The sequence below is a fragment of the Aquarana catesbeiana genome, linkage group LG05 (genome assembly GCF_042186555.1).
Source record: "Aquarana catesbeiana isolate 2022-GZ linkage group LG05, ASM4218655v1, whole genome shotgun sequence".
NCBI lineage: Eukaryota > Metazoa > Chordata > Amphibia > Anura > Ranidae > Aquarana > Aquarana catesbeiana.
In genome coordinates this window covers 459,754,856-459,782,309 of record NC_133328.1, presented here as the reverse complement: position 1 = coordinate 459,782,309, position 27,454 = coordinate 459,754,856, and the positions used below count along the sequence as shown (strand labels likewise).

The window sequence follows — 27,454 nt, the reverse complement described above, 5'->3', positions numbered from 1 at the left end:
ACCGAAGGAAAAAGCTTCCTTTAAAAAAATATCTTATATCCAAAATGATCTAATAGGGAGCCAAGAATAGAATTCCTGAAGTGATGTAGTAAGTTTATTGGTAGAACAGTGATAGTAAGTAAAGACAGATAGGGGTTGATTTACAAAAAGAGGAGAGTGCAGAATCTGGTGCAGCTGTGCATGGTAGCAAATCAGCTTCTAACTTCAGCTTGTTCAATTAAGCTTTGGCAAAAAAAGAAAAATGGAAGCTGATTGGTTTCTACACTAGATTTTGCACTCTCCATAGTGTGCAACTTGGAAAAAGACTGATGACCTAACATACGTGATTTGGATCATGTAACTAATACCAGTCACATGATCTGCTGTTTCTAGGGGGCCATTTTCCCTTTCTGAATCCCTGCACCCAGCCTCCCAAATTGTATTTTTCGATGGGGACTTAAACTTTGTGCTTAGGCATGCTTGAAGGTAGCTTACATTGATTCCCTGGGTGTCACATTTACAGTTTCACTTTCTGTTTTTATTTTATAGATAGGCAGTCTTATTAATTCAAGCAGTGCTTGACGTTCGTTAAGGTTGTAATGAGAATGATTTTGTTTTGAGAGGTTTTTCATTACTCTAAGCTTTTCTTAATGTTTTATGTTAAAGTTCTGATCAGCTGCATTGTAAGCATGCGGATTAACTCAATTCTCTGTGTTTAGTTGGTGAATTAGCTGGTACATTTGTTTTCTCTGGCATGAAGGTGAACTAAGTTAGAGAGCATAACTATAATGTTTTATTGCTATTCATTGGTTTCATGAAAATCTACTCTATGTGCATGAACTGAGCCAATGGCATGAGCTGTTGCTATTTAAAAGAAAACTTACAAAATATGTATATTATCAGACCATTCAGATTTTTCTGATGGATGGTGAGTATGATATGCCGGTTAAGCCACTAATGGGTTTGTTTTATCAAGGAAATTATCAAGGAACGCTCTCTTAGCTTGGTGAATAAGGAAATACTGTGTTCACCTCAATCTTCCAATCATGTACCAGACAACAATATATATTTTTTATTTCCCATACATATTATTGGGTATTCAAAATGGGATTTTTGAAAATGTATCTCAATTTATCACAGCTTTATCTTATTCACTAAACCATGTGAACATTAACTACTCTTACTAAATTAACCACTTTATGTACACCTGAAAGCTAAGTAATGTGTATTTTACTGTAGCAATAAACTATTTCAGTAAAATGTAATGTTTACACAATAATTTTCTAAAGGTATATGGCACCCAGAAAAGAATTTAGTGTGGTGATTACACCATTGCCACCATCCCACATTTCCCAGTCAAGAAAGAAGAATTAAAAAAAAAAATACAGCTCATAGATAACTCCTATGCCATTATATGACCAGATTGATGTAAACGTTTTATAGACAGCTCTGCTGACCAATCAGTGGTTAGAACTGTGAATTTCATATTATTTTATGTGGTTGATGTAAGTTGCCTCTTGAATGGGATGGAATGCAGTTACAAACTATATCTTAAGCTAAACTGGTGAGGCAGCAACTCACAGCTGTCCCACAGAAATGAGCAAAAAGAACTACTAGTTGATTTATATGGGGGGGGGGCATCTTGGGAGTGGGCACTTCCAGCTAGTAGCTGGCCATTGTTCCTTGTGTGACCACACAGTCCACACAGACGGATGCTGATTGAGATTATTAGACTGGTGAATGGTGAACTGATTTGCTTTAAAATTAAAAAAATGAAAATCTAGATATGATGTATACACTACAGTTTGTTTGTTTATGTTCAACCCAGCGGGCTGAACAAAAAAAAAAAATCTTCAGCTCGGATGACCAGCTGCAGTACACACAGGCACAATGTCGACCGATACCGCCCGACGTTCGGCTCGTGTGTACTAGGCTTGAGGAATTAGCTTATTGCCAGTTAATGTCTAAAGCCATTCCAAGCATATCTGAGATCATTCATAGATGAGCTTCAGTAACTAATGTCCTTGGTTATTGACAATTGAATAACTTATGGTACATTGTCATATATGTTTATTTGTTTAGATTTCTCTAGCTGAATGAGTTATAGAGGAAATACTTAAATTGATGATTAATTTTTCTCTATCAACACTTCTTATTTTCCAGTGTCTACCAGATTATTGTTGAAGAAGAAAAATCTCGACGTTCCCGAAAGACATCTGAGATGTTAAAGTGTTATCCAGCTCCTATTCATTTTCAGAATTCCACAATGCTGAATTCACCATACTATATTGCTGCTGAATTTCCACCCAACCTCTTGTCTTCTATCATGCTCTTCACAGTCGGTGACAACAAAACCTATAATGGATATTGGAATACTCCTCTCCTCCCACAGAAAAGCTACAGTATCTACTACCAAGCTGCCAGCAGAGCAAATGGGGTAAGGCAGATGATAAATTCCACTCATCAGTTTTTAAATAGAAATATCTAAGAGGAATAAAAAAAATAAAAATGAATGTCTTTTATGGCTAATCGGAGCTGTCCCAAACCACTCACAGGCTACCTTTTATTTGCTTAGGTACAAAAAACAGGGAATCCAAGAGAAATAGCTGAGCTTGGCAATCTGACAAATGTGAACTGTCCCTTAGCTATAAACCCATGCACAAATTTATGTAAAATCCTTTATATGAGGTTTGGAGTAAAAATAGTGTAATAGCTTTGTTTAAGGAGGAGAGTCAAGTCACACAATATCCTTTGTCTAGGGCATACCAAAGAGGAAATCGCCCCGGGACTTTAAATGAGGTGAATGCGTTTAGCCAACAATTGACAGAGTAAATGCAGTCTCAAAATGTATTAAAATAGTCATGCAAACCTAAACATGAATCATAGCCAGACCACTGAAATGATACATACAGTAGAAAATATTATTACGCATATTAAGAGTACACATGCATATGCATGTTTCCTGTTTCACTCACATGCAGCAGTTTACTTCATTCAAGTTGACATTATTAATGGATACTGGGAGATCTTTGGTGACACATTCCCCCATCCCGGCCATGTCTGTCCCCCGTTTGTTCTCTGTTGGGCCGTTTTTTCCTCTGCCTCAGCAGCCAGACATTCATTACTGCTGCCTCTGGGTATCAAGCAATTGCTAGTCTGATCCAGCCTTTGATGTATTATACATGCATCTATCACTGATGAAGCGAGCATGGTCTTGCGAAACGCGTTGGGATAATTTTATGCATGTGTACTCTTGATACGTGTAATGATATTTTCTACTGTATGTTTCATTTCAGTGGCCTGGCTATGATTCATGTTTATGTGTGCACGACTATTTTCATGAATTTTAAGACTGCATTTACTCTGTCAATTGTTGGCTAAATGCATTCACCTCATTTAAAGTCCCGGGGTGATTTCCTGTTTTGTGTTGCATATATTGGGATGGAGGTGGTTTGCGGGTGACACCAGACCTTTTCCTTTTTGTCTTTTGTCTAGTGCATACATAATGCAAGTTAATGTCTGATTGGTTTACTTGGGTTTCATCATATTTTTTGCATTAGTAACAATTTATTCTATATGTTAACAAGGGATACTTTCTTTTCTGATCTTGTCATTGATCTGAAAAATGAAGGAACGTTGAAGCAGCAACGTTAGCTTTTATACATCAGCAATTTTTGCACATTAACCTGAACTTTTGGTCTGATTTCTGCCATTATCACTTTTTTATTGACTTTTCTACCTCCAGGGCATAACCTTGTAGTTTTGTATATATCTAGCAATCAAATTGGTTGTTTGAGATGAGCACAGAACCAAATTATATGTGGTATTGCTTGTGAGGACTATTCCAGCTTTACAGAGCCTGATAAGCTCTGGCTGTTTCCTGACAGCTGGGAAATGTTTCTGCCAGTCTCTGTAGAACGCCTAATTCCAAAACACCAATGATTCTGTTTTACTTATGTTCTCTGACATCACAATTAGCATTGGAGTTTCCTCCACAGAAAAATCGAAAAAAAATGCCTGAGGAAAGGTACAGCATTTACTTCTGTTGGGTAACCAGTTATGATACAAGAGATAGATTTACCATATTTACATTTTTTTAAATATGAAGTCTGTTCATTATCAGCATTGTAGCAAATATCATTAGGAACACTTGCAAGCTGGAGAATAACAAAAGCTAAGGTGTGGCTAATATGATCTTTATTAACCATTTTATAAAAGTCCAGAGAGAATAATATCTCTGCTTCCTCTAGTTATATAGCTTACATATGAGAGTTCTGGTGTGGGAGGAATACCCGTGGTACCCCCAAAATACATTGATGCTTCCATGATGCTTCCTTGTAAACACATCTAAGGACAAATATAATACTAATTTTTGCCTTCAGTTCCACATTAAAGTGTATCTGCTGCCAGTTGTGTTGGTTTTGTATGAAGTGTAGAAGGGTTGGAAAATTCATAGCACACAATGGAGTTAGATTTTACAAAAAGGCCCGAATAATCTGTTTCAACACTTACATTACAAACTGAGATTTTTTGCTGCATACATTTGCAAATACATGTGGAAGTTACGCTGCCACATGAAGGTACCTCTGAAAAGTGTGGTCCCTATACTGTATATAGATATATATATAGGACTGTTTATACTAATGAATAAATTCATAGCAGACATACATTGCAGGTAATACTTACTCAAAATAGTTGAGTACTCAGTGGGGTTGATTTGCTACACTGGAGAGTGCAAAATCTGGTGCAGCTGTGCATGGTAGCCAATCAGCTTCTAACTTCAGCGTATTCAAGTAGCCTCCCTGGCGGTATTATGTCAGATTTTTTAATCTCAATGTGGTACATTGTTTTGCATAGAAATTTGGCTTTTTATATTGTATGCCTGTAATTCTTAGTAATAACACACTTAAATCTGTCCAAAGAAGAGTCTAATAGACATCCCGGGTATGATAAAGTTTGAAACACGAAATCATAAATTATAATATAATAAATAACTATAAATAATTATAAAAAATAATGAATTTCCCCACGATTCACTATCGCTCATTTCTGCAAGTGTTATAATTTATTATCACTGTTTTCTAGCTGGTCTAAAACCTCTTTTGACATAAAGGGACACTTTTTGGTTGCCATGGACAATCTCAAGTTTCCAGGCAGAAAGAACAGTATATATAATATAAAAGTGCATGCAGGGCACTGGACAAAGCAATAGGGACAAAAGTGAGGTGAAATTATTTGATACAGTAATGTAATCTGTAAGATTACAGTGTACTGTATGTGTTATGTTTTTTGTACTTTTTGAATTTTCCGCTGGGCCCGGCCCCCATGCGTCGTGACACTTGCAGGGAAAGCAGCCCGGAACACAAAGCATCGGGCAGAGGATCCGGCAGAGCACACAGCGGGGGGACATCGCAGGATCCTGGGGACAAGGTAAGTATGCTGTACCAGGATTCTGCAATGTAATCCCGAGTGTGGCTCGGGGTTACCGCTAATGGTACTGAAATTTAACCCCAAGCCACACTCAGGATTACCGCCAGGAGGGTTAAGCTTTGGCAAAAAAAAAAAAAACTGGAAGCGGATTGGTTTGCATGCAGAGCTGCACCAGATTTTGCATTGTGAAGTCCAAAACTTTATTTTTATATCTATTTATTTTTATATTTATCTTCAAATTCTATTTCAGTATCAATTGTTTAAGAAAATATTATTCCTCACTTTGGAGACATTTCTTTCTTCTTTCTTTTGGGTCTTTGAAAATCCACCAAACAAGCCACAGATAAAAAAATGACCAGTGTTTTATCTTCTACTCTATCCAAAATTAAAAAAAGAAATATGTGCTTAGTTATACTTTAGCTGGACTGAAGTAGTATTGGGGGGGGGGGTATATTGATCTGGGCTGTAATATAATAGGTGGCCTGTAATGAAGTTACACCTGTGATTGCAAAATGCATCACAAATAGAAAAATACATTTAGCAACCAAAACTCTGCATAGGGGGTGTGGAGGGAGCAATATTTTTATATACAAACTAGAACTAAACATAAGAAATGTAACAAATATGCATCAGTTTATGCAACAAAAAATGCTAAAAAATACGTTTTCTCTTCTTCATGCAGTATGTTTTTTTCTGTTTTTACCACAGGAAACCAAAATTGACTGTGTCAGGATAGCCACAAAAGGTATGCTACATGATAGTAAAATAAACATTTTGATGAGCTTTATACTGAAATCCTTCTGTGTGTTCAACATGATTATTGATGGCTTTACAATGGCATAATTACAGTCAGACTTTTTTTTAACAATTTTAAAAATAGGCTTTAATCATTAGCAATAAAATTCACAATAAATTTGAATTGATTTATTAAAGTAAAGAATGCTCACAAAGTGAATGTTTACTGAGCTTAAAGTAATTGTAAAGTCTTGTTTTTTTTCTACTAAAATAACAAACATGTTATACTTACCAGCACTGTGCAATAGTTTTGCACAGAGCTGCCCAGATCCTCCTCTTCTCAGATCCCTTTTTGCTACTCCTAGCCCCTCCCTCCTGTTGAGTGCCACCACAGCAAGCAGCTTGCTATGGGGGCTCCTGAGCCGAGCTGTAGCTCCATTTGTCCATTCAGACACGGAGCTGCTGTTTGGCCCCGCCCCCATATCTCCCGATTGGCTAACTGACTTTGATTAACAGACGCGGGAGCTAATTGCGCCACTGCTTTGTCTCAGCCTATCAGGAGGGAGAGTCAGGGACGGCTAAGGGACTCTTGGACATTTCTGGACAGAGATGAAGCTCAGGTAAGTAATAGGGGGGTGGGGCTGCTGCACACAGAAGGCTTTCTATCCTAATGCATAGAATGCATTAAGACAAAAAAAACCTCTGCCTTTAAAACTCCTTTAAGGTGAATCTGTTTAACTGTCAATTCCCAACCACAAGCAATGGAGGAAAAAAAATAATTTTTGCATGTGTTTGATAATTGGATGCCACTTAACCTCAATTCTCAGTGAACTATCACTTTCCTATGTGAAAAATCTTTACTTCTTAACTAAATCAACCCCTTTATGCTATTATGGCAAACCTTCCCCATTTGGTTCCATTGGGTAACAAAAGATTAAACTACACTGGACATCTGGAGAATTATACAGTACATCTAGGATCAAAACAACCATTCCTTTTTACTTTTTGCAGTAGGAAGTAAAGCTAGGAGAAATCTTGTTGACTGATTCAGGGCTACTCTGTTTAAGTCAAATCTTCCATCAAACACTTGGCAACATATACACTTTAGATTTGCCCATTTTTGTATTTAAGGGAACATATCCACCCATGTGACAGTGAGGTTGCATCTGTGATTGCCTTGTAATTATCTTTAATTAATGGGAAACAATAGTTTATTATACAAGAATGTGATCCAGCACAATGCAACAGAGAGGACCAGGTGTGTTTACCTTGCCTTTTTTACATATGATAAGCATACTGGGCCTAAGACCGGGTCCACACTGGTACGACAAACGCTCCGACATTGGAAGCTCATGTCATATGACATGTGAAAATCAGTGTTTCCCTATGAGAGCCATCTTAGCTGGTCTGACATAAGTCGGTCTGACTTTGAAAATGCTCCCTGCACTACTTTGGTCTGACTTTGAGCCTACTTTAGCCCATTGAATATCACTGAAGTTGAATCAAAGTCGGTTTGCGGTCTTACCTGATTTAAACAAAATGGCATGGGTCCCCCCTCCAAGACCATACTAGGCACTTTGGTCTGGCATGGATTTTAAGGGGAAGCCACACACTGAAAAAACGGCGTGGGGTACCCCCCAAATCCATGCCAGACCCTTATCCGAGCACACAGCCCAGGAGGTCGGGAAAGAGGGTGGGGACGAGTGAGCAGCCCCCCTCCTGAACCATACCAGGCTGCATGCCCTCAACATGGGGGGGTGGGTGCTGTAGGGCAGGGGGGCCCTGCGCCCTCCCACCCCAAAGCCCCTTGTCCCCATGTTGATGAGGACAAGGGCCTCTTCCCGACAACCCTAGCCATTGGTTGTCGGTGTCTGCGGGCGGGGGGCTTATAGGAATCTTAAAGCCCCCTTTAACAAGGGGGCACAAAGAACCCTGCCCTCCACCCTATGTGAATGAATATGGGGTACATCGTACCCCTACCCATTCAACTAAAAAAAAAGTGTCAAAAATAAATATAGTACACAGGTTTTTAAAGTATTTTATTAAGGCAGCTCCGGCGTCTCTTTTGACTTCTTCTCCCCTCTCCGGCTCTTCTCCCTTTTGTGGCGATGTCTTCTCCCTGCTGCTGAAGTCATTGCCCCATCATGCCCGGATGATGTCACAATGGGGCGGGGCATCCGGATGATGTCAGCGGGTGGCCCCGCCCAATGCCAATATAAGTGATTGCACACGGCGGACCCAGCATTACACCGGGATATCGCATTGAGTCAAAATCAGAAGAAGAACAGAGGGAGATAACCCGGCAAAAGAGCGGGAAGACAGCGGAGAGACCCAGCAGAAGAGGGAGAAGACAGCGCAGAGAGGAGAAGAACCGGAGAGAGAGAAGACGTCGCCAGAAGAGGGAGAAGAGCCGGAGAGGGAAGAAGAAGTCAGAAGAGATACTGGAGCTGCCTTAATAAAATACTTTAAAAACCTGTGTACTTTGTTTATTTTTGACAGTTTTTTTAGGTGAATGGGTAGGGGTACGATGTACCCCATACTCATTCACATAGGGTGGGGGGCCGGATCTGAGGGCCCCCTTTAATATGGGCCCCCAGGGGGCTTTCAGATTCCGATAAAGGGGGCTTCCAGATTCGGATAAGCCCCCCCACCTGCAGACCCCGACAGGCCAGGGATGTCGGGAAGAGACCTCATCAACATGGGGAACAAGGTGATTTGGGGTGGGAGGTGCAGGGCCCCCCTGCCTCAAAGCACCCACCCCCCCATGTTGAGGGCATGCAGCCTGGTATGGTTCAGGAAGGGGGGGCAGCTTGTCCTCACCCCCTTTCCTGACCTACCGGGCTGCGTGCTCGGATAAGGGTCTGGTATGGATTTTGGGGGGACCCCATGCCATTTTTTCGACTTGGGGATCCCCTTAAAATCCATACCAGACTGAAGGTCCTGGTATGCTCTTGGAGGGGGACCCCATGCCATTTTTTTTTATTTGCTGTGGAGTTCCCCCTAAAGATGCATACCAGACACAAAGTACCTGGCATTGTCAGGATCAAAGTCGGATTCCCGTTCATTAAAGTCGGACGGATGTTGACCTTCAAGTCGCAGGGCAAAGTCGTACGACAATTGTGTACTACCAGTGTGAACCCGGCCTAATGTATGAAAAGTGTTTCAAATGGAAATGATCTTGCAGTCCATGGGAACTATGGACTAGTAACTATGTAAGGGACTCTTGCAAAATTTCAACTTGGCAGAAAAATATCACAAGAACAGACTTATTAACATAAACAATATGTAGAAAAAAGACCTTATAGCATAAATAACATTTTTTTTTTATTTAGCTACGTTGTATACTTGCTAAAAGCTATTCATACATGTTTAACAAACTTTATCAAAAGTTCAAAAAGTAGATTTGATAATTGAAAAATATAGGAAAGAAAACTGTATACAATATAATAGAGAAGAATAAAGAATATTAACAAATTGAATGCCCATTTAAATAATCAAATAAAGGGAAACTGTGTTTTTTGTTAAATACCAAATCCTGTGTATGAAGTAAAAAAAAAAAAAAGCATCAACAGGATTTTGCTTTGCATTTGATTGAGTGAATACAACTTTACTTCATTTACTGAGTGAAAGTGAATATGTTGTGATAATTTATTAAAGCAACCCTGAGTGCTTCTCAAAATGACAATTGAAAGTTATATTCACATGTGTGTAAATTTGAAATGGTTACTCTTATGTTGTCCATCTCATAAACTCAAAAATACATTAGAGTTACTTTGAAAAACTAGAAAGTGAACTTTACTAAAGTCCTACAAAGATCATCCTAGAGGAACCTTGATTTTAAACAAAATAGATTTAATGTGTACGTTAAATATCACCAATAAGCTAATGTTGTTATGCTTAATTTATAGTTTTGTGAAAATGATTATCTATATATAAATGTTTTTCATGTTTACATAGTAAAGCTTTTATTTTAATACACGTACACATATATTTATACCACTTTGATTTACATTTGTAATAGCAGAATTCCTGTAAAAATTGCTTAACCTTATATATTTTCATCCAACTCTGACAGGAATAATCCATTCTCACGGGGAGATTATGTTTGAAGTGTAGCAATCTCTATGAAGTTTACTTTGCTTTCTGTTCTAGGGATTCACTTCAAAGTTTTCCTTTCTGGTTGTTGACCTCCTATAGTCACATATCAACCTGACTAAGGAAAGTTCTTATGTGCATAAAGTTGTGTAGATATTGACCTCTCCTTGACGTTACACTTTAAATTTTTTTAAAGACGCATCCATTGACCATGGTTGCTGTTGTCTTCAACTGGTCGCTAACAGCCTCAGGATGAATTTCACACCATTTTTTGTAGCTTTTCAAGAATACAGAATTATGTTTGATATTTTGTTATGCCATTGACACAGTAGGACCAACAAAAGCACCAATGCTAGTTGGTAAGAGGATAGAAGTGGAATCACAGCTGTATAAACAGAATTTGCATACCTACAGGTTGAAAATGAAAAGGGCAGACTTTGTTGCTCTAAAGGAAACAACGCAGACACTATTTCCTCCTAGAGTTGTGTTTCATGATTTAAGAAGATTCCATATTTAAAGAAGGATAAAATGGGTATGTAAAAACAATAAGATCTAAAAGTGCCCGCCCTGCTCCAGAAGTGATTAGGTTTGCATAACATGAAGTGCATTTGTTATCTACCTCAATTTGGTACATGCACCTGCAGGCCCTAGGTTATCATTGATTTGCTGTCACCCTTTAAATTCTGGAGTACTGTAGTTAGTTACCAACTATAGCCAGCAAACATAGGCTAAATTGATAAGTGTGTTGCTGTGCTCTTGTTTCTTTGGAAGCCTGGTCTCTGACTGGTTGGGGCAATGCACTTTGACTTCTAGAGATCTGATTATGCTTACTCTAAAAAATTGGTAATTGCCTGTGGGCTTCAATCTTTATGATAATCTTTCCCTTATTTTTTAATTTGCACTCTCCTCTGTAGATTGATGTAAATATATATTGTTATATTAGCTAATTTATGTGCTGAAATCTGTAATAGGTGCAAAATATATGATAGTATATACAGAGTAAAGTTTAATCAACTACTACCATGACTACCATGTAAATTACCATGTTTCCTGATTTCACTATCCTCCAGGAGCTAGTAGGATCTTTGGATGATAAGTAGAATATGTACAGTGCAGCTTATAGATTACAACTAAATACAAAGTGCTGAGTGGATAGGATATCATTTTTTATAGCTAGGGGCAACGACCTCAGTAAATTTATCTCCCAGTAGGTCCTGCTCAGAACTATTGATATATGACATTAAACTATCTATCAGGTTCTAAATAAGTACAAAATATAACTGTTTTGTAATCGGACACATAAAACCAGTAAAAGACAATGCAGTCGTCATTTTGGTTAAAGAGTTGCATATCTGCTTAGGAGCTGGAGGATTTGACTTAAAAATAATGAAACCTGAGCAAGCTAGTTTCTCAGCCCTAATAGCAGAATTAATATTTTAAGTTCAGATTTTCTCTGAGTTAATGTTTAACACATTTATTAATAGAGCTGACACTGGAATCTTACCTTTAGCACTGTTAAACGAAAAATCACAAAATTAGAAATGTCATAATTGATGGCAGAAAGCACACCTTACATGGCCTTTATTACTCAGAGCTGTTAAAAACCTTAATTAAACGTCCATTGCATTTAGTATATTTTTTAGAGGAAGATTTTTATTTGAACATTACTAATGTTTCCTGATTGAGACAAAACATAAGGCACACTGTAGAGTGTTACATTGCACAGTAATAGAGATTTTTTACTTGGCAAAGTGAATGCTCCCCTGGTTTCGCTGTCACCAAGCATTTCCCCAACTGTAGGGTCCTGTGTCCTGTACGTTGAGCTAAGACACCCCCACCCATTAATGCAATAACAATAAAATTAATTTTAGTGCACACAAACACATAATACCCCTTTTTTTGTAAAATATTAAAGATGATGTTGTGTTGAGTTAATAGATACCAAATATGTCAAGACTCAAAATTGATGACACCCAAGAAATGATGACAAATTGCGGTACCCAAAATTCTTCATAGGAGGCACTTTAAAAGCCTTTACAAGCTATGAGTTTAGAGTCAGTCATGAATGATAATATTAAAATTGTTGCTCTTACTCTGATGTTCACTGCAGTACCTCATGCTGGTGCAATTGCTGTTTACATATGTATGAGGGACCTATGCATGCATTTGCTTTTGCATTGTATGTATTTTTATTTCATCAAATCCCGTCACATAAAGTAGCGCCCATATAAACAGTGAAAATCCATAAATAAGTGTCCAAACAATAGTCCATGCAAACACCCAGAGTCCAAAGATAAAAAAGTAATCCGACCATCACTGTGTCACTACTCAGATAATAAAACACTGATAATAAAACACCTAGTATCAATCCCCATCAGGAGGCAGCTCACCATTATAATTGACCCCCTATGCATGAATCCAATCCTAATCCATTCTGACCGCAGATGATTCTTTCAGGATAAAGTCTCCAACAATATAAAAAAAACTTGCAATAGTGAAGTACTGTAAAACAGCTTAATAAATAACAAAAGGTTAAACTTACTTATGTGAAGATCACATCAGCATATATCACGAGCCCCTGAGGAAGTTACGAAAACTAGTACATGTAGGGTGGGTCAGCTGACATCATCATGCTAGGAAATGGAATTGTGTGATTACTGTGGTGCTGGGGTTATATATTATTTGAGACTGCATCCTGAGAGAATCATCTGAGGTCCAGATGGATTAAGATTGGCGCTGTGCAGCAGCATATAAAGCAGTGTTAGACCTTCCATGCATAAGGGGTCAATTATAAGGGTAAACTGCTTTCTGATGGAGATTGACACTGGTGTGTTGATTTACTAAAACTGGAGTTCAAAATCTGGTGCAGCTGTGCATGGTAGCCAATCAGATTCCAGGTATATTTTTTGTCAGAGCTTAATTGAACAGGCTTAGAAGCTGATTGGCTACCAAGCATTAGACATGTGCATTAGTTTTCGTCCGAATGCATTTTCGTCCTAATTTCAGGTATTTTCGTTGAAAGCGCAGAATCCGAAAAACGAAAGATCCGACATAAACAAATGCTTTATTTTCATTTTCGTTGCGACAACAGTTCGATATAGATAGGAGATTTGACATGACGCTGACAATAACAATCTGTGTCTATTGAACCTGTGGTCGAATGTGCCTAACCTTAACTCTATTAGTCCAAGATTATTCTACAAGTAGACCATTAACATGAACAACGAAGATTCGACAAAGCAACGAAAAACAAACAAACGTCGAATCTTTGGCTTATGGTGTCTGTCGAAAGTTCTAAGACGATTCGATGGAGCAGCTAAACTGTACGACGCTGCAATCGTACATTTCCGGTCAAATGCATCCGCCCATAGGCTATAGAAAAATTCTAATGTTGGTTGACTAGTAAAATAATTAATAAATATAATTATTACTAGCCATACAACATTAGAATTCTACTATAGCTAGCTTGTAGGTGGAAAATTCGACTGGAAATGTACGATTGCAGCATCGTACAGTTTAGCTGCTCCGTCGAATCTTCTTTGAACATTCGACAGACACCATAAGCCTTCAATGACAGATTTGACCTTAATTAATTTGGATTTTCGGACGAATGCAATTTTTAACGAAAAACGAAATGAATAAAAACGACTTTCGGGAATAACTAAATAAATGTATTTTTCGGACGAAAACGAAATTCCAAAACAAAATATTTCAGTGTGCACATGTCTACCAATCACAGCTGCACCAGATTTTGCACTCTCCAGTTTTAGTAAATCGAAATGTTTTTTCATTATCTGAGTAGAAACACAACGGTGGTAGGAAGAATTTTTTTATCTTTGGACTCTTAGTGTTTGCATGGACTATTGTTTAAACATTTATTTATGGATTTGCACTGTTTTTGCCAGTGCTCCTTTATGTGAAGGAATTTGATGTGTTATTCATATTTTAAAAGGAAGCTGCTTATTTCATTTACACTGTCATTTTATATTGTTTTATTTATTTTATATTTGCATCATTGATCATTTGGACACAGCAATAACTGGTGGATGGAAGCTATTTTTAATTATTTTTTTATTATTATTATTTTTTTACACTTTTTTTTCCATTTAACTCTATTGCTATCACAAGGGAGCTAATGAGTCCCCTATATGGGGATAGCTTATAGCTTTGGGGTAGTAACAGGTACACGTATGGAGACTTTAGGAGTCTATTAGACCCCCAATGTCTCCCCTGCCCTCCAAAGCAGCTTACCAAGCTCAGATCATGCTTGGTTAGCTACTTCCCTGGCTGTTACAGCCAGGGAATGACAGCTCTGAAACCAGAAGTGATGAAAATAGATGTTCCTCCATCTCCTCTGGAAGGGGGAAAGCTCTTCGCGGTGCCATAAAAGTGACCCGGATCACTTTTACTAGACAGGCGATCGTTATCTGTAAAAAATAAAGATGTTGGTATAACTATTTGCTGACAGGCCTTATATATACATACGGCAGTTAGAAAATGGTTAAAATGGTTTACAAAGTTTCCAAAATTGAAGTCTAAACACACTTCTTTGCCATCACTTGGCCCACTGATTCTTAGGTTCTGGTTCTTAGGAACTGGCAGAAATTCATACACTGTATGGTCAGCTTGGGAGCACTAGAGACAATTTCCTTCACTTGCCTTGAGGTCCTATGCTTTTTGTGATCACGTGCACAAAGGAATTGTATTTCCTGTACATCTTCTCTGCACTGTGCAATGATACATGATCTTCGGAACTTTGATACACTCTACAGGTAGGCATGTGGTGGCTTTACTTACCATCCTGCATCTTTGGATTTGCAGAGTGTAGGAAGGGCATGAAGAAGAGGTGAGAGGTAACAAAAAGTGCTGTCTTACAGAGTAGGAGAAGAAACACCATTGAAATCCATACACCATCATCCTAAAAAAATGTTCCTTCACAATAAAATTATGATGACATCATAACACGTGGGAATGTTCTTTTGCTGACCTATAATGTGCATCAGCATTTCTAACTTGTCCACTATATCACCAGGTATACAACTTACAGTCTGGGGCATTACATGTGTTCCCATAATCTGCTTTATGAGTCGTCATATGTGCAACATTTATCAGAAACATTTTCTTAGTTTGGTATCTCAAAGCAGTGGACTGATTTATACAAATTAGTGCAAAGAACAGTAGAGTTGCTTCCCATAACAACACAATTGTAAATCTCATGTTTAAATTTGCAAATGCAAATTAGAAAAAAAATCCTATCAGTGAAATGGTTGCTATTGACAATAGCAGTGTTCCTTTTTATTCCAGAGATAATTAATCTGTTTTCTAGTCCATTCACAATCTGGAGAAAGGGAAACATTTAGCACCATGGATCTATACAGCACAAAAACAGGTGGTATAGAGCCCGTCTTGTTTTAAAAGAAACAACAGCTGCATTAAGTGTTGATTTCCCCGACATAATGTAATTGTTCTAAAAGTTGGGCAAGATTTTTACTCTGGCTTTCAAAACAAATACAAAGCACAGAAGCAATACAGACATAAAATAAAACAAACTGATTTGTAGTCCCGAGGCAACATAGGTCCCAAGAGGAAAAGCTTGACAGGCTAGTTCTAGGATGATGCTGCATGATAGTTTGTACAAATTATAGATATGCATAGTTGCTTTTTGCTATTTAACAAGGAAAGTGAAAACTAACCAGGGTGTGAAAACACTTGTATCAGCCAGTAGTGTATATAAATGTCATGTCAAAAAAACTTCATGGATACTGAGCCTTGCTGATTAAAATGTGGAAATGAAGCTGTCATTGGGGATTTTCATAATAAAATGTTTTTTTCTTGTATTCATTTAACTCTGACCATACAAAGAATCATGTATTTTTGAGGACTTGGCTTTGTTGAATAACGTGATGTAATAAGCATTAATATGTGAAAATCTTAAATTGTTAGGTGCGTTTCATTCTTTATTATTTTGACTGTACACAATTGTTTAAAGAATATGTAAACTCTCACTTTGTAAAACAACCCATACAGTTTAAAATAGAAATGAAGGGTAAAACATTTGTGAATAGGTATAAAAAAACCCATACTAATTATCTTGTTTTCCCTTTTTTTTATAAGTGATCACATTCCCTCTGTTCTTAGCTGCATAGCGAGGTGGGGGGTAGACAGCAGCACACTGGTCTTCCTTTTGAATGGCTGTGCGAGGGGCGCATGTTAGCACAAATTTGATCACTGGAAGAATGCAGACTGAGTTCCCAGCAGAGCTACAGAATACGGATGGGCCGAAAGGACCCCTGTTTGTTTCGCACCAGAACTTTCGAACACAGCGAAAGTTCGGACCCAAATAACGAACCCCATTAAAGTCAATGGGACCCGAAAGTCAAAAATCAAAAGTGCCCATTTTGAAGGCTTATATGCAAGTAATTGGGCATGTCAAAACAGGTGCAGAAAAATTGGTCTCCTCCATCATCATCATTACCACTAGCGACAACTTGGCAATACGCTTCTCCTGGGGGAACATGAATGCCAATTTGTCTATTAGTGTTCTCTCCTCTCTCTAGGCTTATGTTCCTGTCATCCTCAACCTCAGAACCAACATCTGAATCCAGTAATGGCTGAGCATCATCAAGGAGCAAGTGGCTGATGCTGTGGTCAAATAACTCAGCTGACTGCTCAATGACTGATGTTGGGGCTATGGCAGGAAAAGATGTGGACAAGGAGGCAGGTTTATCCACTCTGGCAACTGCAGGGGACTGCACACTTGTCTCTGCTTGCGTGACAGAGGATGAGGAGGATGAGGAAGGTCTTGTAAGCCAGTCCACCACCTCCTCTGTATGCTGTGGCTGGATAGCAAGGGCAAACTCACTAAACAGAGGAAATGATGCCCTGCCTGAGGACCGACCACCGCGTCCACCTTTGCCTCTGGACACATTTATTGCTAGCCCCCTTACAGTGCCAAGGGAACGTCTGCCTCTCCTTGTTGTCCTCCCAGACATTATTGGGAGGGAGGGGGCAGTGCTTATAAGCAAATATAAAGAAGAAGTGGAAATCTGTATGTAGATGCACTTTAATCAATGTAAAGTGATGTTTGGTGTACTTTAATTTTAGCATTCACACTACACAGACACACTCCATGGATACATTATAATATACTGCAATATAATGCACCAACCGTACAGTGACGCACAGAACTATATGGCAATAAACTGGCAGTAACGCACACAGAACTATATGGCATTAAACTGGCAGTAATGCACACAAAACTATATGGCGTTAAATTGGCAGCAACGCACACAGAAGTAAATGGCGTTAAACTTGCAGTAATGCACAAAATTATATGGCGTTAAACTTGCAGTAACACACACAAAACTATATGGTGTTAAACTGGCAGTAACGCACAAAAAATGATATGACGTTAAATTGGCAGTAACGCACACAAAATTATATGGCATTAAACTGGCAGTAACGCAATCAAATAGATGATGTTCAACCGTCTCTACACTGACGCCATCTGAACTGTCCCTACTCTAGCTATACACTAATGTCAAGATTACTGACACGGTCTCACTACATTGCACTGAAACTATATGAGCTTCCCCTACTCTACACTAATGTATGTATGAATGACACGGTCTCACTACACTACAGTGAAACTATCTGAGCTGTCCCTACTCTAGCTGCACACCCTACTCTAGCTGCCATTGAAAGAATACTTTTATACTGTGGGGCGGGAATGAGCCATGATTGGATAAAGTCATGATGACAGTGTCCAATCATGACACTGACAGTGCTCTGTGCCCTGATTGGCTGACGCTTTCACTGCTTCAGACAATCATGGCTTGCAATGCACTGTTCAGCACCACAATGCATTGTGGTCGGTTCGGGGGGTGAACAAATGGTCAAACAACCCATTCATTTGGATGTTTGCTGAACGCCCGGACAGCGAAAGTTCCGCCAAAACTTATGCTTGGGCTGAACTGTTTGCCCATCCCTACTAGAGAACTGACCACGTTGTGCTCTCCTACCTAGTGTGGTCAGTTTTTTTTATAGAAAAGCAGAGGGACTGACAGGATCACCAGGGATTTCACACAAAGGAAGCAATCCACAGAGAACGGGATAATTTTTCATACAAATACATAGTACAGCAGGCACATATCAGGGATATGAAATGTTGGGTTTACATATTCTTTAATCTTTAATACTAATGTTTCTGTAGGGTAACAAAAAACATATAATGTCCCAAGCCATTATATTTCATGTATTATAAATCATACTTCAATTTATCTTTGTGCTATCCTTTTGTATACATCTAAACAGAGGTAATCAGACTGGCAGAGGAAGAGGGTGTACTGTAAGCCAATCAGGCTGTACTACATTGCACGGCGCTATGAGTCTAACAAGTAAAGCTTGCCAATTGGAGGAGAGAGTGGCCTGCTGCTCATTTACTATCCCACAATCTAGACAACACAGCATTGCTCTCACTGCAGTAGAGAAAAGCAGATGGTCAGGATTTTGTATACTTTCTGGCATGGGTGCCTGGATTAGAAAACTGGCTGAACAGAATTATTATTTTTTTTTTGGCAGGCAAAACAATTCACATATATGTGATGTAAACTGGATGTTTTGTTGTGTGCCTACATTTACACTTTAATTGCCAACTTTACTACTGTCTCTTTTTCTTTTGTGTCATATTTTGACAACAATGTAAATAAAGCAACAAAAATGTTTGACAGTATATATAAAGACAATACTTTAGATTCTTAGGAAAAAAGTTCCCCTGGACAGTTTCATTGGCGTTAAAGTAGATCTAAACCCTGAATGGATGACATTTTGTTTGTAAAAGCACTGTATATCATCATAAACCTTTTGCATTGTAGTATTTTTTTCATTTCATTTTAGAAAATACTGCTTTCACCTTTTTCTGTCCTTTTTTGCATTTAAGTAATGTTGACCTCCTTCGGCCTCTTTAATCATTTCCTTTTAACCTTCACTCACTTCAGCAGCACATGTACACCATTGTTCTGTACTGACTTTCTGATGGTGACAACAGCAGAAAATGTTCAATGAGTGTTGGCACAGCTCCTTAAAGTCTGAACACATGACAGTGTGACAATGCAAGAGAGCAATTGGGGGATAGACAATATAATCAATTTCTATACCCCTTTCTAACCTCTATTCTCTTATATCATGTATTTTCTTATATATTATATATATATTTAATCCATACCTCTTATTTTGACTTACACACATTACTTCTCATTCAAATTTACCAACCACACCTTACTTCCCCAGTCACACTTACCCCCCACGCTATCCCCACCCGCGCACATACACCCCTCCATGCAAAAAAAAAAAAGCCCCCCCCCCTTCTCTCCTTCATCTCTATTTGGGCCCATCTCCTCTACCGCATATTAGATTAAAGATGTTGCAGCTCTAAACTCTTCCCAAATGTGCCATGTTACTATCTGCTCCTTTAAACCCTTTTCAATCATCATCCTCTCCTCCAGGGACCGCATCTCGCTCATCTCACACACCCATTCCTCTATAGACGGCTCTGTACTATTCTTCCACTTTCTAGCTATAATAGTCCGTGCTGCAGTTAGAAAATATTTTAAGATAACTTTTTTTTATATTTTTCACCGATCCAGGGATCATTGACAGAACTGATATTAGTATATCTGGTTGTAAATTTATTCCTGTTATGGCTTGATATATTTTATATATTTTTATCCAAAATAACTGGACTCCCGGGCAAAAATACCAAATGTTCTTATTGTTGGGATTTTTTTTTACCAAAAATATGTAGCAGAATACATATTGGCCTAAATTGATAAAGAAATTCAATTTTTTGCTTTTTTTTATTGGGTATTTTTTATAGCATAAAGTAAAAGATATATATATTTTTTTTTGCTAAATTGTTGCTCTTTTTTTGTTTCTAGAGCAAAAAATAAAAAAACGCAGAGGTGATCACATATAACCAAAAGAATGCTCTATTTGTGGGGAAAAAAAGTAAATAAATGTTATTTGGATACGGCGTCGCATGACCGCAGAATTGTCAGTAAAATAGTAACACAGTTACAAAAAATGCCCTGGTCATGAAGGGGGTAAACCTTCCGGGGGGTGAAGTGGTTAAAGTATATGTAAATCCTACCATAGAACTTCAATTATTTGCTCCTTTTGGTAGGGTATAAATATACCATTAATAACATTGTATCTGTTCCTAAAAAAAAAACGTACCTGTTGTCAGCCCTGCCCAGTTCCCCTCTCTGAACTACAGAACACCACCCCCATGTTATAGAGATGAGGACAGGGAGGAACTGTTCTGTAGACATAACACACTACATATCTGGCACAATCCAGCCAAGTGGAAGTAGGTTTGGGTCATATTTCTGATATTGTCATAAACATTTTTAAACTCACAGTACAAATCTGCTATAATTTTAACAATAAAGAAATAAAGATTATTCAGAAATTGTGTAACAAGTACAATGTCAAGGAGAGGTCAAATGTTTAATCTAAGATTTATTGATATTCAATGATATTGCAACTGGCGCATTTGGGTAATAGGTGGTGAATTGCAGTTATGAAATCAGACCTGCAGTTGTTTTAGGCATGGAATGGAGCAATCATTTTGTTGACATTCTGTATTTTTTTTTTTGAATAAGTGACCTTTCTTTGTTTAAGCTTTAGTAATTTCAAGAAAAGTAGGCACTCGTGTTATATTTTGTGAAAATATGACAAATTCCTGTGTTGCTGTCTTAACAATCTGTGCATCTGTTTGCTTGTTGCAGACCAATTTGGTAGGTATCGTTAAATATATTTTAAACTGCATTGTGTTTGAGTTCTGGAAACACTGAACTTTCTGTAAACCTAAAATCTGCAGGTTGTGTTAACTTTTAATAAGGGGAAAATATCTTGTTCGATAATGGCTATTATCTCCTCTGAAGTATGCTTATACACAGCTTGCATTTTAGTAGGGCCCTTGCTTCCATCCATTTTACAATTTGGCAGTCTTAGAGAAAGAGTTACATAAAGAACATTTAAGATATCAAGGTGGTCCCCACAATGAAGCTTGCATTATGTGCAGATGGTCAAATCACTGAGGGGGCATAGATTTTAAACATTTTTTATTCATAGTTGTTCAGCTGGTTGTTCATACGTGGAAACATAGATGAACCAAAAATGTCAGAAAGGGTTAAATGAAGCACAAAAAACACTGCTTGATCAAATGTAAAACATACCTTTATTCAGTGTGACAGTGCAAGGACCTGCCACTCTGTTTAATTAGGTAATGAAGGTAGAAATCACATAGGATTCACATTAAGGCTTAATGTAAAGCTCCAAAATGTTTGTTATGAGCAGAGGAAGCTGTGCTTCAGGTTGGGTTCACACTGGTACGACAAACGCTCTGACTTTGGAGCTCATGTCGCATGACATGTGCATGTCAACGTTTCCCTATGGTAGCCGTCTTAACTGGTACGACACAAGTCGTTCCGACTTTGAAAATGCTCCCTGCACTACTTTGGTCCAATTTGGATCCTACTTCAGCCCATTGAATATCACTGAAGTGGGATCAAAGTCGGATCGGCATCTTAACTGATCCGGCTTTGGCGTGCGACTTGTGCTCTGAAGATCTTGAAGGGGAACCTCACGCCAAATTAAAAAAATAAACGGCATGGGTACCCCTCCAAGACCATACCCGACCCTTCGATCTGGCATGGATTTTAAGGGGAACCCCAACGCCGAAAATACGAGCGCGCGCCCCCCTCAACCATATCATGCCACATGCCTTCAACATGGGGGGTTGGTGCTTTGGGGCAGGAGGAGTTTTAATTGTTGGAAATCATCCACTTCACACCATGTTCAAATAAACTGACTCATGATTTTATTTCACAGGAGGTGGTCCAGATTAGCGCTTTTAGTTGATTGATTCTGAATATGTGTACTCGCACAGGCTGCAGGAATCCAGCAAAACCCAGACACAGAATTGAAGGTTCCATCCCACCCACCACACTTTGGAACCCTCAATCTCCACACCCCAATCTGGGTCTACCAAACCCGGAGATAGCTTGAACCCGGGTTCAGACTGGTACAACACGTTGATTCTGAATGTTTGTGCCTTTTTCACAACACTCCTGGTGTACTTATCCACACAGCTGCTTTTTGCTCCCTCCCAGGATATCCTATACTGGTCCCGGTGTGATCCATGTCCCAGTCCCCCGGCCCCAGACGTTTTATTGTTGTTTTACTGTGTGAGTACACAGGTGTGCAGGGTCTTTATAAGCCAAGCTTAAGTATAGCTCAGGGCAGTAGCTGCCATTCTGAGACACAGCCTTTGTGTGAAGATAGTGGTGTGCTCCAGCCAAGAGGGGTGACCATTGCTGTTGGGGGAATGCCTTGCCCCCAGCACTGGGAGAATCAGGACAGCTACATAAGTCCTGAGAGACTGAAAAGGCTGAAGTGAGTAGCAAGTCCACAGAGGGGGCTGGAGGGAGTCTGGGTTCCTGAGAGGTGTGTGAGAACACAGGGTGCTGGGATAACCCTATCTCGAGGTCTGTACAGCGAGTTGCTGTGATAAAAGGCTACGTGAGCCCGAAGTACCCATGGTCTGGGAGACCAATGCTAATAGCCGCGGTGCTGCTGAAGCATAGCCAGGTGGTCTAGCATTTTTTTAGTTATTTATTGTACTGACAAAGCTGGAAATTCCCTGTGTGGGAAACTTATGTGAATTGTGTGGTGTTGGATTTTGCTTTGTCTTTCTTCAATAAAAGTGGGCTGCCAAGCCTCTTAAAATACAGTTCAGACTGATCAGATCTCCCTTACAAACGCATTTACTGCAAGAGCTTAATCGCCCCATATCACATCAGATACATACAGGGGTTGTCCAGGGAGCACCCATTTTCTGCTAGTACTTCTTAAGAGGCTATTTAGAAGTACAGTTGTCAGCACTCACTGGGGAAAGACAAGTTGTATCATCCTACTGATGCTGTGGACAATCCCTCTATGAATCTGGATAAAGTTAATATTACTTTTGATTAAGCATCACCTGAGTGTGTTGTATACTTCCTGACAATTCTGGTTCATCTAAAGCTGGCCATTCACTGATCAAAAATTGGTCGGTTCAGCAGGGACTGGCAGAATTTCGATCACTTGTGGTTGTCCCTGTTGACAGAAATTGATCAAACTATTGACTTTTGTTGAGCGGAGACATCCACACACTGATCAAATTTTGTCAGGTCTCTGTTGATCGACTTCTCACTGTTTGACCAATTTCTGGTAAATTGATCAGCCACAGATTAGGCGAGCACTGCTGTCAGAATATAATGTCCCAGTAGGGGGAATTTCTCCATCCACAAAAGCAAGGTTGGCTGAATGAGAGAAAAAAAAACTATCCATGAATGGCCAGTTTAAGTCACCACATTTTATGTTTGGTGTTCCTGGGTGGGCCCAGTTTGCTTTAAATTGACAGCTATTATTGTATGAGAGAGTTTGAAATCTTGTATGTGATGAATTTGTCATGATTGTTTGAGATTGATATTGTTGTTGTGATACTGGAAGCAAACTGAAAAAGTTTAAGTTTAAATGGGGTCCAGTAAACAAAATGGTAATGTGAGGCATGGTCAAATTCTTATACAGGCCAAAGACTGTTTGAATCTCGGCCAGTTTCTGCTGAACCATCCGAGATTTGAACCATGTATGAACAGGCTGAATGTACCTAAGCTGATCAATCGATAAACTCGAGTGCAATAATCACATAATGGTTCCACAGGTGGGATTCGTCCATGAACACTGACTGTGTTCATGGGGGGATCAAGTGATTTTATTTCTCGCAACTCATGGTTGCAGGAAAGAAAATCGCTCCATCTATGGCAGACCTCTGGCTAAGATGGTGGGGAAGAAAGTGGCTCGCTCTAGATCTTGGCCATATGGAAGTGTTTTATTATAAATCCAGTGCAGCGCAGTTCATTACATATATACACACTTAAAAAGACATGCACAAGTGAAAATATGTAAAAATGTGTCTTCAATAGTCCTTCATATATCTCCAATGGAAGTGTTACCCCAAGTGGCATGAAGGGAGCTGTGAAAACTTGGAACATTGTAAATAGAAAAAGGCGGAGCAGAGGGCAGAACTTGATTTTGTTTTTCTGTCACATTTAACCTTTCCTGACACTTGTGGTCCACATCTTCACAAAATTTGAGCTAAAACTATTTTTCATATACCAAATTTAAAAACAATTGAACTAATTCAAATAAGATGCCTGAAGGTAACTCTCCTATGCATTCAATTAAGGCCAAAACACAATAATTGTGGTATCCCCATTTTCCCATACTAATGTAAATAACCCATGTGACATTCCTGATGAGGGTTGTCCTGCGAGGCTCTGGAACGTTGCTTCTGTAGCTATGATGTGATCGCTGAATAAAACTTTTGACCTGTTCTGGAGATCCTTGGTGTGCTGGAGACATACTTTCTGCTTTGAATGCCATCAGTTTCCAGCCAATGTTCTCCGCAGCACTCTCAGCGATTTAGGAATGTGTGCATTGAGAATAATGTGTTTGAACTTGCAGGATGTAGGACAAATACATCAGGATGCATATTATAAAGTACTGTGTGTGTGTGTGCATGTTTGTATACAGTCTAGATCATTCATGTAAAGTGGGAAAACTCTACTAATTCATTCAACACATTTTACCATTACTGTTATTAGCTTTTAAACTGCACAATTTCTAATTCTATTTTAGTAAGCTTAAGCCATTTGTCTGCCGCTAATAGCAGCTTTCTTTTGAGGAACAGATACTTTTTGTTACTGGAACCCTCTAGGGACAGTTTTTGAGTTTAAACACATACAAATTGAATTAATTTTGTATGCTGCAACTTAGATTTATAATTTATGAACAGTGTTCATAAATTCCAGGACAAATACAACTGATAGAATAAAAGCTTATTTTTTCCAGCATTTGAAGCACTTTTGCAACACGTTTGTGTAGCCATACTTGATCTTTTAACCTCATAAGGGTTGTCTCCCAGTAACAATGTTGGTGTGTTGTCTCAATAAACATTTACTGAGAAAATGTACCATTTTAAGAACAAAATTAGGTAATTTTAAAATTGCTGGCAGCAACACATCTCAAAGAAGTTGGGACAGAACCATGTTTACCACAGTGTAGCATCCCCTCTTCTTTTAACAACACTCTGTAAACATCTGGAAACTGAGGAGACCAGTTGCTGGAGTTTTGGAAAATGAATGTTGTCCCATTCTTGCCTGATATAGGATTCTAACTGCTCAACAGTCCTGGGTCTTCTTGTTGTATTTTTTGTTTCAAGATGTGCCAAATATTTGCAAATGGGAAGAGGTCTGGATTGCAGACAGGCCAGTAAGCACCTGGACTCTTCTACTACAAAGTAATGCTATTGTTATAGATGCAGTATGTGGTTTAGCATTGTCCTGCTGAAAAAGACATCAGGATGTTAGCAAATGCTGCTCTTAAACTGGATATATCTTTCAGCATTGATGATGCCTTTCCAGATGTGCAAACTACCCATTCCATATGCACTAATTCACCCCATACCATCAGAGATGCAGGCCTTTGAACTGAGTGCTGATACCAAGCCTGAAGGTCCCTCTACTCTTTAGCCCAGAGGGTGTGGCGCCTATGATTGCAAAAAATAATGTCAAATTTAAATTCATCTGGCCGCAGAACAGTTTTCCACTTTGCAAAAGACCATTTAAAATGATCTTTGGACATGAGAAAATGGAAGTGTTTCTGGATCATAATCAGATAAGGATTCTTCTTTGCATAACAGACCTTTAATTTGCACTTTTGGATGGCATGGCGAACTGTGTTCAGGCACAGTGATTTTTGGAAGTATTCTTGGACCCATGTAGTTATGTGCATCACAGAATCATGCCTGTTTTTAATGCAGTGCTATCTGAGACCCAAAGATCAAGGGCATCCAATATTGAGCTTTGGCCTTGTCCCTTGCATTTAGAGATTTCTCCAGATTCTTTAATCTTTAGATGATAATATGTCCAAATTTACACTGAGTAACATTATTCTGAAATTGTTTAACAATTTTTAGACACTTCTTTTTACAGATTGGTAAACCATTGCCTATCTCTACTTCAGAGATGCTCTGACTCTCTAATATGCTCTTTTTATACCCAATCATGCTACTAACCTGTTGCCAGTTAGACTAATTAGATACAAAATGTCCTTCCAGCGCTTCCATGTTAGTACCTCTCACTTTGCCGGCGTTTTGGTGCCATGTCCCAACTTTTTTGAGGCTGCCATCAATCAAAAAGATTACCTTTTTTCTTTTTTAAAATGCTACATTTTCTCAGTGTAAACACTTGACATGTTTTCTATTTCTATTGAGAATAAAATATGGGTTTCTGAGTTGCAAATAAAAGCAGCCTGAGTTTTGTATTGGGGAGGATGCTATAAATAGATTAGCAGAGTGCTGAACCATTCAACGAACAGAACTGAAAGTCTCTACCTATGAGGAGAGGGGGGGTGTGCCTTTCCTCCAATCAGCTGTCTTGGCTGTATGCCCAGGCTTCATTGAAGTAGTAACCAGGAAGAGAAAATCTCCTAACACAATCTGAACTTTCTAAAGAATATATAAAGTTAAAGACAGCAGATATACATGTAAAACTTATGGAGATTTTTTTTATCCCTGTGTATCATCTGTGACTGTTAACTTAAAAGAGCTAATAAAAGTCCTGGGTGGTATAACTCCAATGTAAAAATGCATATAAAATAAAGGAGAAGACCTTTAAAAAATACGAGGCTGAGGGGTCATCATCAGCATTCCAACTTTACAAAGTATGCAATAAGAAAAGTAAGGATGCAATCAGGGCGGCTAAGATAGAACATGAAAGGCACATAGCGGAGGAGAGTAAAAGAAATCCCAAGAAATTCTATAAGTATATAAATAGTAAGAGAGGGAGGTCAGATCATATTGGCCCCATAAAGAATGATGAAGGCAATCTGGTTACAAACGATGGAGAGATGGCAAAGGTTTTGAATTTATTCTTCTCCTCTGTCTTAACGATGGAAACGGGGGGCTTTAGTAAAAAAACTGCAAGGTTTAGCCTCATGACACCTCACAGGAACATGGCTAACAGAGGACAGAATTAGAAATAGACTTGAAAAACTTAACATTAATAAGTCACCGGGACCAGATGGCTTGCACCCAAGGGTCCTTAAGGAA

At 38.8% G+C, this 27,454-nt stretch overlaps 1 protein-coding gene across 10 annotated transcripts in view; it reads left to right on the top strand.

The window, feature by feature from the left end:
• PTPRM (protein tyrosine phosphatase receptor type M) overlaps positions 1 to 27,454 on the top strand; it is a 1,075,005-nt gene that overhangs the window by 634,902 nt on the left and 412,649 nt on the right. For all 10 annotated transcript variants that reach the window (XM_073631370.1, XM_073631374.1, XM_073631369.1 and 7 more), the window contains exons 12-13: positions 2,143 to 2,416; positions 6,118 to 6,154. In XM_073631370.1, the coding sequence (XP_073487471.1) occupies positions 2,143 to 2,416; positions 6,118 to 6,154 (311 nt within the window). The remainder of the gene's footprint in view (positions 1 to 2,142; positions 2,417 to 6,117; positions 6,155 to 27,454) is intronic.